Genomic DNA, 12,360 nt, shown 5'->3' with positions numbered 1-12,360 from the left:
AGAAAATTTTTATAAAATGCAGGGAAACTTGAAGATGATGAATGGTTGGTGCAAAGAGTCACAGCTGTCTATCAGCTATAAGAATGTAATCTAACAGATATCATCTGTAACAGTTTCCAGACACTCTCTAAGTCTGTTTTGCATGAAAACTGCCTTACAACAAGTATGTCTGTTCACCTCCACACTATGAAGCTGTGTTGCTATTCCTTCATTTTCTTTTCGGCTTTGTACCTTACTCTGATATATATATATATATATATATATATATATATATATGGAGAAAGGGAGGGAAGGAGAATATATTTAGGAGTAAAAGAGACCACTCAGAAATATGAGAAGCACTGAATCATTGGCAGGCCCACACAAAAGAAAAAGAAACATGCTAGCTTTTAGATTAAATCCTTTGTCAAGGTAGAGTGCACCACACACACACACACACACACACACACACACACACACACACACACACACACACGCACACACACCTGTGTCCCTACATATTGTGCCAGGTGGACACCTAATGCAAGGACAGTGTTTCAGTTGACAGTCTACAGTGGGGTATGGGTTAAGCTGGGTAGGATGGCCACGGCAGGGGGGGGGGGGGGGAGGGGGGAGAAAGACAGGAGGCAGGAAGAGTGGTTGGGGGTGGGTAGCTAGTGGCTCGAAGGGAGGCAGCAGGAAGGGTTGGCAAGTGCACGGGTTAGGTGGGTGATGCATAGGTAACGTAGCCGATGGGGTGTAGCACACAATATAGGTGACATGAACTGGGAGGGGGTGACAGGACAGAGGAAGGAAAACTATTGGGTGGAGGGTATGGGGACAGTGGATTAATGGAAATGAAGAGGAGAAGGGCTACATGAGCAAGGAAGTGTTGCAAGCATAGCTCCCATGGATCCAGACGGCCTGGTTGTGAAATGGCAACTGAAATGAAGCGTGTTGTGTTCAGCTACCTCTTATGCCACTGGGTGGTCACTTTGTTCTTGATCACAGTCTGATGGATAGCTGGTTGCCATACCGGGAGGAAAATCTGTGCAGTGATTGGAGCGGAGTTGGTACGTGACATGGTTGCTTTTGCAGGTGGCTCTGCCTCTGATGGAGTAGGATAACCCTGTGATCAGACTGGAGTGGGAAGTGCTGGCTGGGTGGATTGGACAGATCTTGTGCCTGCATCTTCATAGGGATAAGATCCCTGTGGCAAGTGGGAGTGGCATAGGAATGGACTAGGATGTTGTGTACGTTGAGTGGGTGATGGAGTATCACTTTACACCAAAAATATTACTTCCATACAACCTGGCCATCCGTGGGCAGTGTATAAACAGTGATGAGAACTCTCTTGCCCAGTAAGCTGAAGGTCTCATGAGGGCCTTTGTGGACAGGCATTACCCCCAAACGCAGTCTGCAAACAGATTTCCTGTGCCACATCCTCACACATCCCTAATCCTCCCAACACCCCCAAGAATCACATACAAATGAGCCACCTCCTCATCAAACAACTGAACCATATGATAAAAAGGAAAGTGGCAACTTTCTTTTTCATAATATTGTTACATTCCATCTTGGACTTTCCATTGTTTGATTTTAACTGAACCATATGCTTTGATTATCTGTCATTATTTCCAGAAATGAGATACATTCTACCCAAAATACTTCTCATTCCTCCTAAAGTGACATTCCATCACACGGCCATCATATACAACATCCTGGTCCATCCTTATGCCACTCCCAACCTCAACTGCGGGATCATATCACTGTCAAGTTGCAGGTGCAAGACCTGCCCAATCCACCAATCCAGCAATTCCTACTCCATTCTTGTCACAGGCCTATCTTACCAATAAGAGGCAGAACCACCCATGAAAGCAGCCATGTCACATACCAACTCCAATGCAATGACTGCACAATTTTTTATGTCAGTATGACAACTTACCAGTTGACACTGATGAATGACCAAGAACAAAGTTAACCACCCAGTGGCACAATATGCAACTGACCACAAGATGTTCAATTCCAATGACTTCTTCGCAACCTGGGCCATGCTAGGAGGATTGCAGGAGCGAAGGATATGTTGTGAGGATAACTCGCATCTGTATAGTTTAGAAAAGCTAGTGATGAAGAGCAGGATCCAGATGGCCCAGGTTGTGAAGAAGTCATTGGAATTGAACATCTTGTGGTCAGTTGCATATTGTGCCACTGGGTGGTTAACGAACAAAGTGTGTGTGTGTGTGTGTGTGTGTGTGTGTGTGTGTGTGTGTCGGTTACTTGATGCTTCCATTATTCAGTTAAAGGTCTCCTTTAGTCCTAAATATTTATTTTGTAGAACCTTCCTTCCTATAATTGGAGAGAGACTATAAATAGACAAAAAGAAAACAATATCTTTCTGTTACACGATCAGTGATCAGACACTAAGCTCAGTCACATCAGTCCAGTGCCTTGAAATATATGCTCGCAGTAATTTCAAGTTGAATGATCATGAAATGTAGTCATAAGGACACAGATACCAGACTGAGCTTCTTTTAGGGAAAGTCCTAAGGCAGTGTAGTTCACTAATTGAGGAGGTTGCTTACAAAACTTTTGAATATCATTAAGTGATCTGACAATTACCAAGTTGTATACACACAGAGGAGATTAAATGAATGACTAAACACAATCATCATAGGTTTTTTAGTCAACAAGAGAGCATCACAGAAAAGCTTACACTAGAAATAGCTGCATTTCAATAGCAGTCAAGAAAAATTACTTCCACAACCTATATCTGTTGTAATGACCACAGAAGGAAAATGAATTGTTTAGGTGAATACAGGTGCTTGCTGCCAATCTTTTTTGTTAAATACAACTTGTAAATGTGGCATGAAGGAAGCAAAACAAATTTGTACACCTTGTGTCCTCCACAATGCAGTGTAGGGCAGTTTTCAAAGGACATATGTAGATATACACATGCATTTAAGCATAGTATGAGAATAAATGAACACGTCCTAAAAGAAACAGGATCAATTTACCTTATATTGAAGACGTCCAAGTTTAACTTCACTTTGTTTACTTTCAGCTTCATCTCCCCCCTCTTCAGCATTTTCGGTAAGTTCCTCTAGATCTGGTTGAACCTACAATCATACATAAGTTGTTTTATATGTAAGTCAGATATTATAACCTTTAATCAAGTTCCTAAAAAAGTTGTTGACGTTCTGTGGTCTGTGGGTTTATTTTAAAATCAGATAAAGTAAAAATTGTAGTTTTCTTACATTTTTGACTGATTTGTATTTTAGGTATTGAAACATTAAGTTATTTCAAAGTTTACTTTAAACTACACTAAGATAGTTTCAAATTTTAGTATAGAATTTAACAACAAATTGTAATATGTGTTTAACATTCCTCATTACTTGTTCACAAGATGTTAAGAATGCACAAGTGGAATCTCTTGATATTACCTGAAGCACAAGCGAGGTCATTAATGACTTACCAAATGTGAAAACAGTTTCAGTATGTGACATATAACTGACAAGTATGTATTCATAAAAACATTGTACACACAATGTTAAAGGCATACAAAATATTGTCAATACATCCTCAGACCACAGATATACACTCTCTAAGCTACGATCTACCTAATGTCATGACTTAAATGTTAATGTGCTATGCTATGTTTTTTTTTTGTATCTAACATAAATTTCCATTTCATTTGCCACTCTAAATCTCAAAGTGCAAAGGATGCTTTGTATCCAAAGCAACTTCTACTTTCCTTGTACTTCCTTCTCTTTCATTCCTTTCATTTATTGCTATTAATTTTGTTTTACTGCAGATCACTCTCCAAGTAATTAATTATCCATGGTGAGACTGTACACATATTTTTAACTAAAAGTTTCTACATTTTTCATGATATACATTCCTACTATTATTTTAACAAACAAATATATGGAAAAGCAAGCAGTCAGCTCAAGCTGGTTGATGCATAACATAGAGAAACAATTAACATCACAGAGATGTTACGTGTATCTGTGTGCTGTGGATCTGTCAGCTTCAGATACATAGTTACTTCTCTTATTTTTGTTGATTATTTTTATCCTGGAATTCACATTATTGTAGTATTATTATTTTAACGTATTTTGAGACATTTCCTTGTTTGTTATTTAGTTATTGCTATATGTGGAGCCATTCTAGTGAGCTTTATGTGAATCTATTAACTGTAGGTTTATACACATTGTTGACACATTGACGTGTACACTATAGTGTACAAATTCAGTAAGCCATTTTAAAAGTACAATAGTTTCAAGTTTTACACATTGATAAATGTAAGTACAACTGACCATATCTGTTAACAGTTATAACTGTAAGTGGCCAGCATCATAAATAAGAATTTACTAAAATACCACTGAAACAATAAGCTTATTTTCTTTCAAAGATAAAATAAGCAAAAGGAAAAAAAAAATCTGAGAAGCTAGTGAAGTTATTGAAAATGCAGGATATAAAAGACATTATTATGCTGAAAATGAATGGGGATGGATGAGTGTAACGAGTTATGTGTATTGCTTGTATGACTCCTGTTACGTTTTATAAAGAATCAAATGTGCCAAAATGAAATACTACAAAATAGACTCAACTCTTCTCATTATAAAGTAACAACAGGCTGGTAACTTTGAAAGAAAGTTAAAGCAAATGATGGCTTTCAAAAAGAATAAACAGGAAGAAGCTGGTAGAATTATGACTATTGATGGATTATCCAAGACAGCCGTACATGACCTGCAACTCCAATGACACACACCAGGATACAATGAGAGGGAAATTAAGAGTGAGATGAGAAAAAAAAGAAAGAAAGAAAGAAAGAAAGAAAGAAAGAAAGAAAGAAAGATAGATAGATCCGACAAAAATTCAGAAGTTAGAAGTGGCAGGGAGGGTATTAACACGCCAGAAATTAAAAAAAGGAGAGAGCAGGAATAGTATGTAGATGAGATGAAAATGTACAGCGGCATAGAAAATGGAGTTGTAAAGCAAGAAGTGGGGTGGGGGGAAAAGTGAAAGGAAATAACAATAAATTACACCACATAAAAGAGAAGTGTAAGCAGAGAACTGAGACAAAATGAATGAGAAGAAACAAAAATTTACACAAGTTTCCATCTTCGAAGTTCTAAGCTACCAGTGCTGGAAAGAAGAACCTGAATAATTTATGTTGTATGAAAGACATTGAGATGATGGCTATTGTATGAATATGCTTTTTAACATGGTTTTGTATGCTACTAGTGTAGAATTTCTGTTTGCAGCTCCTTATTTTTGCTTATAACACAGTAGGTGCCATGATGATATAAAAAGCTGATAGTGCTAGCACATCATCACATTTATGGTATGAGTTACCTCCCAGGTCTTCCTTTGATAAAACATATGTTAATAGTGAAGTGTAGGGTTCAAGCACCGCAAGCCTTTTTGTCATTTTGTTAATAGTAATGGTCCAAGAACCGCAAGCCTTTTTGTCATTTTCAAGTAGTAACTACTGAGTGCCATGTTGTTGGAAACAAATACCCTTGTAATATACAAAAGTCTACTCTTAATGTACCTGTCTGCCACTTAGTGCCTCATCTATGAGATGAATAGTAATCCATCCTAATTCATGTTGTTGATTTCCTTACAAAGACATTCTACTGGCCATCCACCTTTTGATGAGTGCCTACCACACCATATTCAGCTGACAACTACCGTCTACATTAAGGACATTGTCTATTATTACTTTGCATGAAGGTTATGAATAAGCAATTCATGAAATATTGCTACAAGATGACACTGTCAGTTGACTGATATCCCGAGAAGATTTCAGCAATGAAATTCACCAAGAAAACCTGCATTCCCATATACATTTCTGTAATTTATTTTATGACACCTGAGAAGGCATTACTAAATTGTATAATTGAAAAATTGTACATTTATACTCCTGTGTTGTTGTTTACCTCTTTTCCTAAGATTTACTGGCTGGGGCCATAGGATATACACTGGCCGAGTGACAAAGATAATAACCTAATACTCTGCTCTATTATCCTGCCAAATCACAATAAATCAAAACTCTTAATGAAACACTGTGCACGTGTATCTGTGCATGTGTGTGTGGGCGTGCATGGTGTGTTGGAGACTGCTGGTAATGTAATAAATCCAGTTACATAACACGAAATTACAAAATCGGTTTTACTTGTTTATTATTTTGCTACATGTTTAAACTTGATCAATTTTCTTCTCCGTTTCACTTTGCTTCCAGGTAATCACATTCTCAGGACTACAGAAATGAAATACCCTCTTCAGCAAATATTTGAGCAACTACTCTTTGTCTCCTCATTTATATTTCAGTCCCATAATATAATCTGACAATGTCTTTATATGTTACTTACTATGCTGGGTTTGCAAATGGTTTGTTTCATCCAAAAGTGTACACTTTCCTGGCCATGCAACATCTTTATGATGCCAGACAGAAATTATGGCACTTGTCACTGTGTCTGTGTTAAGAAAAGCATTCCATAATAAATGGAAATGTGTGAATCTTTTTAGACAAAAGAGTGGGTAATAATATGGCATATTGGAATCCTGAATAAAACCAACCTGCTTTCAGAAAAGATGTGTTGTATTACTTATTGAATGCACCTCATAGAACAAAGATGCAGATCAAGATGACAAGTGTGTCAGGATGCCAAGCAGTAGTTATAAAAGAAAATGAATTTCATGTTTATAGAATAAACAAGAAGGATGCACATTCAAAAAGTCAGCAAGCTAATGAGATTAAATTACCAACCATTGAAGATCTGAGGGGGGGGGGGGGGGGGGGGGGGAAGGGGGGAAGCTTTAGGTAACAAACATTTGCCAATGACTGATACCTCATTGTTTAACCCAAGAACAACAGGCTCGGTGTTTGCAATTCTGCTAACAGAAGCTCACAGATTTTATTTTGGCATGTCAAAATTTATAGTAATGAAACATGACTGCAAAAAATTTGATTCAGATATAAAGTGGAGCTTCCCAGTTTAAGTAGAGTCAGCATTAATGAAGTGAGCAAGAAATGTGGGCCATGCATCAATATCACACTTGAAGAAGAAAAGTAACTGAAGGCTGTTATGCTTGGGTTTGATTTACTAAACGTTTCAAAATCAGGAGAAAAGGTCAAAATTGAGAATATGTGGAATCCTGTTCCACTAGTACAGTATGCTTTCTCACAGGATGACTATAAAACAAGCATATATTGATGAATCCCCTGTCACTATACTTACAAGTATTCCCCAAATCTGATCACATACAGGCTGTCTGGTACTTGTCTAATGGTAGTTTGATTTAGTTTTACTATCGCTGACACCATGCAGTTGGTCTCCGACGACGTTCCCTATCAGTCATTGGAATCTTTGATCTCTGACTTTCCGGATATCTTTGAGGAGGGCCTGGGGTGTGTTTCAGACTTTGAAGCTCACTTAATGTTGAAGGCGTTGGCTCGCCCGTGTTTTCTACATCCGAGGCAGATCCCCTTGGCTCTCCGCCCTCAGGTGAAAGAAAAGCTTGACCAGCTGACAGCCCTTGGGGTCGTTCTTCCCATTTCTTCGAGTGAGTGGGCTTCGCCCCTCGTTATTGTCAGGAAACCCTCAGGAAAATTACGTCTTTGTGGCGATTTCAAGGCCACCATTAATTCCCAATTGGTGGTAGACACCTATCCTTTGCCTCGTACTGATGAATTGTTCTCCGCCATGGCAGGAGGCCAATATTTTTCGAAAATTGATCTTTTGGAGGCTTATCATCAGATACCACTTGATGAGGACTCCAAACGGCTGGCGGTCGTCAACACCCCGTTTGGCCTTCACCAATACCAGCGGTTGGCCTTCGGAATATCCAGTGCCCCGGCGATATTCCAGCGTTATCTTGAGCAAGTTACGTTGATAATACCTCATTGTATTAATTACCTGGACGACATAATTGTCACAGGCCGCAGCATGAAGGAACACTTGCACAACCTTCGCACCCTCTTTCTCAAATTCAGGTCCGTGGGCTTGCATTGCAGCCTGCGTATGTCAAACTTCTTCCAACCGTCCATTGAGTATGTGGGCTACACCATCTCTCGATACGGTGTCCAGCCACTAGGAAGTTTGGTCCAAGGTATTGTCGACCTTCCGTGACCCACTTCGCTGAAGGAGTTACAAGCTTTTTTAGGCAAGATTGCCTATTACCATCGGTTCATTCCCAGGGCTTCCACCATAGCCCGGCCCCTGTACTGCCTTCTACGCAAGGGTGTTCCTTTTGATTGGTCGCCTGCATGCGAGCAAGCGTTCACCTTGTTGAAGGGCCTCCTCACGTCAGCGCCTTGTTCAGCCACTTTTGTCCCCCATCAGCCATTGGTCCTGGCAACCGATGGTTCGCAGTATGGGGTGGGGGTGGTCTTGGCCCATCACAACGTGGATGGTTCCGAGCAGCCACTGGCGTTTGCGTCTAAAACTCTTAGTCCCGTGCAGGTCCATTACTCCCAGGTGGAAAAAGAGGCTTTGGCCATTGTCTACGCTGTTACCAAGTTTCACCCTTTCTTGTATGGCACCAAGTTTCAGTTAATCACTGACCATAAGCCGTTAATATCATTATTTGGCCCCATATCTCAGATTCTGGATAGGGCGGCCCACAGACTATAGCGCAGGGCCTTGTTCCTCTCTAAGTACCATTATGACATTCATTTTCGCCCTACCGGACAGCATGCCAACGCAGATGCTCTTTCCCGTCTTCCGGTGGGCCCGAATCCTAAGTTCGATCGAGAGGAGATCATGTGTTTTCATTTGGATGTGGCGTCCCGCCAAGCGGTTGATGGCTTCCCGATCACTAATTCTCGAGTCGCCAGGGAAACGGCAGCTGACCCATTTCTCCAGCAAGTCGTTTGCCTCATTCAGCAGGGGTGGTCATCCCGACCTCCAGGCCAGGCCTCGGACCCTCTTTGTAATTATTTTGTTCTATGAGACCACCTCTCTGTCTTGGAAGGAGTTCTGCTTCTGGCTACCGATGATACAGCTCCTCGCGTGGTTGTTCCTGCAAGTTTGCGAAGGGAAGTCCTCACGTTATTACATGAGGGGCACTGGGGTGTTTCCCATACTACAACCTTGACTCGCAGACATGTGTACTGGCCCAGTACTGACAGAGAAATTGAGCACTTGGTGGCCGCCTGTTCCCAGTGTGTGAGCCAACAGCCATCTCCCAGGTCAGCGTTCTCTTCATGGCCGCCTGCAACCCAGCCATGGGAATGTGTTCACATCGATTTTGCGGGCCCGTTTCTCAATGGCGTTTGGCTCATTGTCATTGATGCTTATTCCCGATTCCCATATGTGGTTCGCTGCTCCTCCACCACTTCAGAAGTTGCAATTCAGGCACTAGCAAAATTCTTTTCTGTGGAAGGTCTGCCAGTCACCCTGGTCTCGGACAATGGACCTCAGTTTATTTTGCAGACCTTCCAGGATTTTTGTAGGCGCTTCGGTATTCGGCACATTTGCTCTCCCCCCTTTCATCCACAATCGAATGGGGAAGCTGAGCACATGGTGCACACATTTAAGATGCAGATGAAAAAGTATGTGCACGAATTTCCTGTGGAGGAGGCGTTGACGTTTTTCCTGACTGCATACCAGACCACATCGATGGAAGAATGCAGCCCCGCAATGTTCCTCCATGGGCACCAACCTAGGACTCTGCTGCACTTCCTCCGGCCTGGTCCTCGCCAGTTTTTGCAAAACGGAGTACCCGGCTTTTCACCAGGTATGTTGGTCTTGGCATGTGGGTTTGGTCGCAATCCACGTTGGATACCGGCGGTGGACCTGCACTGAAATGGCCGCCGGCTCTATACCTTGCAGTCGGGGGACTGGGAGGTACATCGTCACCAAAATCAGCTACATCCACGTTTGGGCTCCCACCCTCCGACCCCTCGGGCACCAGCTTCTCCATTGCCGGCACACGTGTTGGTTTCTCAGGGGACGCTACTGCCCCTCGCCCCTGGGACTCCGCCGCACTGCAATGGTTCTCAGCCTTGGCAGCCTCCAGTAGCTGCAGCACCGGCATCGCCATCATTAGAGATGCCCCAGCGAGAGCCGGCCCCCCTCGTAGGCCCGGTTTCTCAGGAGGCAGGTTCACCTGTGGTCGTCCCTTCCACATCGTCCCCGCCACTGGGTCTTGCCCCTCCCAAGGTGGACCAGGATCCGGAGTTCGACGGCTTGTCTCCCGTTCTGTCCCGGGCTCCGGTGGTGGGACGACGGGGGCCTCTTCGTGTGGGTCACTTCCAGCCGTATTCGAAGGTTCCGGCTCGAGGGTTGGCCGATCGCCTCGACTCCAGCCTTCCGATGGACGTGGAGGTCATCGCTCTTGCAAAACGCTCCACCTTCCGATGCAGTGGATCACAGTGGCTTCACCCCCCCCCCTCCCCCAAAGGAGGAGGAGTGCAGTAGCCACCAGAAAGATCGCGGGAGGCGCACATCGGCACGGTGCATCACAGATGGTAGTTGCTGCAAGTAGAGTCCCGTCCACCAGAGGGCATGCGAGAATTCGGCCGCGACCTCTGCCGGCGGAACAACAACAACAACAACTCAGGCAGCACGGGCCGTGCCCAGTCAGTTCACATCGGGCATGCCTAGGAGACGGTTCCCGGTCTACGCTAGGTGAAGTGCGACAGAAAATGTGAACCGTGTTACCACACTTATCTACATTACAAACTGAGTAATTTTTTTACATGTTTTCACTTTCACGAGGCTTTGTCTCACAATCAATTTATGTTGTGTACATTTTTAGTTGTGTGTAGTATTTTATCACACATCTTTTTCTTTCTTTTTAATAAGATTATCTGCTGATGACTTGGTAATAAATAAAAACTGATAATAATAGCATTTGAGTAACCAGAGCTTGAAATATTTAAGAAAACATGAACCTACATAATTTCTTTCTATTCTCAAAAATGATGAAACTGTCATTGCTTATCTTACAAAGCAGTTCTGGACCTCCTTCTCAATTAAACATACTTTGGAACCATTGCTAAGATGATGCACAAGTTTCACTTACTCATTATTTGGAGAAGATATAAACACATATTTTCAGGAATAAAAGAACTTGCTTTAATGACATAATACCTTTGTTGACCATCTTAAGTGATTGAGATTAGAACTCACAAAGCCAAACCCTCAGATTTGAAACTTTTTCTTGTTTTGGATGACAATGTTACTTTTACAAGTGTGGTAGAATAAAAATATAATTTGCTATCAATTGCAGTTTAGTTACATAATTACAATGTGTACAACTTTGCTTCTGCCATTTGCCGATAGGTGGCAACAATGGTAAGTAGCAGTTGAAGGAAACAGATCGCAACCTCATTCAACCATAAGTCAATTTGTGTTTGTATCATAAAGTTGTTCTTGATTGAAAATGTCAGTTTATGAGCCTAATTCTCGTCATTTGGGGAAGGTGTTGCTGCTTTGTTTCAATATGGAGAAAACAGTGAGAGCTTCATCGAAGTAAGGACACTATTAGTGAAAGAATGTGTCATTAGTAGTTTCAACGCTTCAAGAATGGTGATTTTAATGTCGTTGACAGGCACAGTGGTGGAAGAGAGAAAGCTTTCGAAGATGCAGAATTGGAGACATTGCTGAGTGAAGACTCGCGTCAAACTTAAAAAGAATTGGCACAATTAGTGGGAGTGACACAGCAAGCCATTTCAAAATGTCTCAAGGCTATGGGCATGGTTCAGAAAGAAGGAACTTGGATCCTGTGTGAGCTGAAACCAAGAGACATTGAACGGCGTTTGTGTGTTTGTGAACAGTTGCTTCAGAGGCATAAATGGAAGGGATTTCTGCATCACATTGTGACCGGGGACAACAAATGGGTTCATTACGATTACCCTAAATGCAAAAAATCATGGGTATATCCTGGTCATGCTTCCATGTTGATGGCCACACCGTATATTCATGGCTCCAGTGGTGGGACGAGCTCGGTGTCGTGTACTATGAGGTGTTAAAACCAAGTGAAACAATCACAGATGTTTGTTATTGAACGCAATTAATGTGTTTGAGCAGAGCATTAAAAGACAAACGGCCGCAATACAGCGAGAGGCACGATAAAGCAATTTTGCAGCATGACAATGCTCAACCCCACGTTGCAGATGAGGTCAAAACATACTTGGAAACTTTGAAATGAGAAGTCCTACCCCACCTGCCATATCCTCCAGACATTGCTCCCTCTGACTATCACCTGTTTAGATCAATGGAGCATGGCCTGGCTGACCAACAATTCCGATCTCTGAAGAAGTCACAAACTGGATTGATTTGTGGATCACTTCAAAAGATGAACAATTTTTTCGACGCCGGATTCATACACTGCCCGAACGATAGGAAAAAGTAGTGGCCAACAATG

The 12,360-nt window shown here is 42.2% G+C and overlaps 1 protein-coding gene across 4 annotated transcripts in view; it reads right to left on the bottom strand.

Annotated features, from left to right (window-relative positions):
• LOC126416167 (synaptotagmin 1-like) overlaps positions 1-12,360 on the bottom strand; it is a 986,421-nt gene that overhangs the window by 117,580 nt on the left and 856,481 nt on the right. For all 4 annotated transcript variants that reach the window (XM_050083735.1, XM_050083737.1, XM_050083736.1 and 1 more), the window contains one exon: positions 2,994-3,095. In XM_050083735.1, the coding sequence (XP_049939692.1) occupies positions 2,994-3,095 (102 nt within the window). The remainder of the gene's footprint in view (positions 1-2,993; positions 3,096-12,360) is intronic.

Source organism: Schistocerca serialis, chromosome 8, assembly GCF_023864345.2.
Source record: "Schistocerca serialis cubense isolate TAMUIC-IGC-003099 chromosome 8, iqSchSeri2.2, whole genome shotgun sequence".
In the NCBI taxonomy this organism is placed as follows: Eukaryota; Metazoa; Arthropoda; class Insecta; order Orthoptera; family Acrididae; genus Schistocerca; species Schistocerca serialis.
Note: the sequence above shows the minus strand (reverse complement) of the source record. Positions and strands in the feature narration are given on the sequence as shown.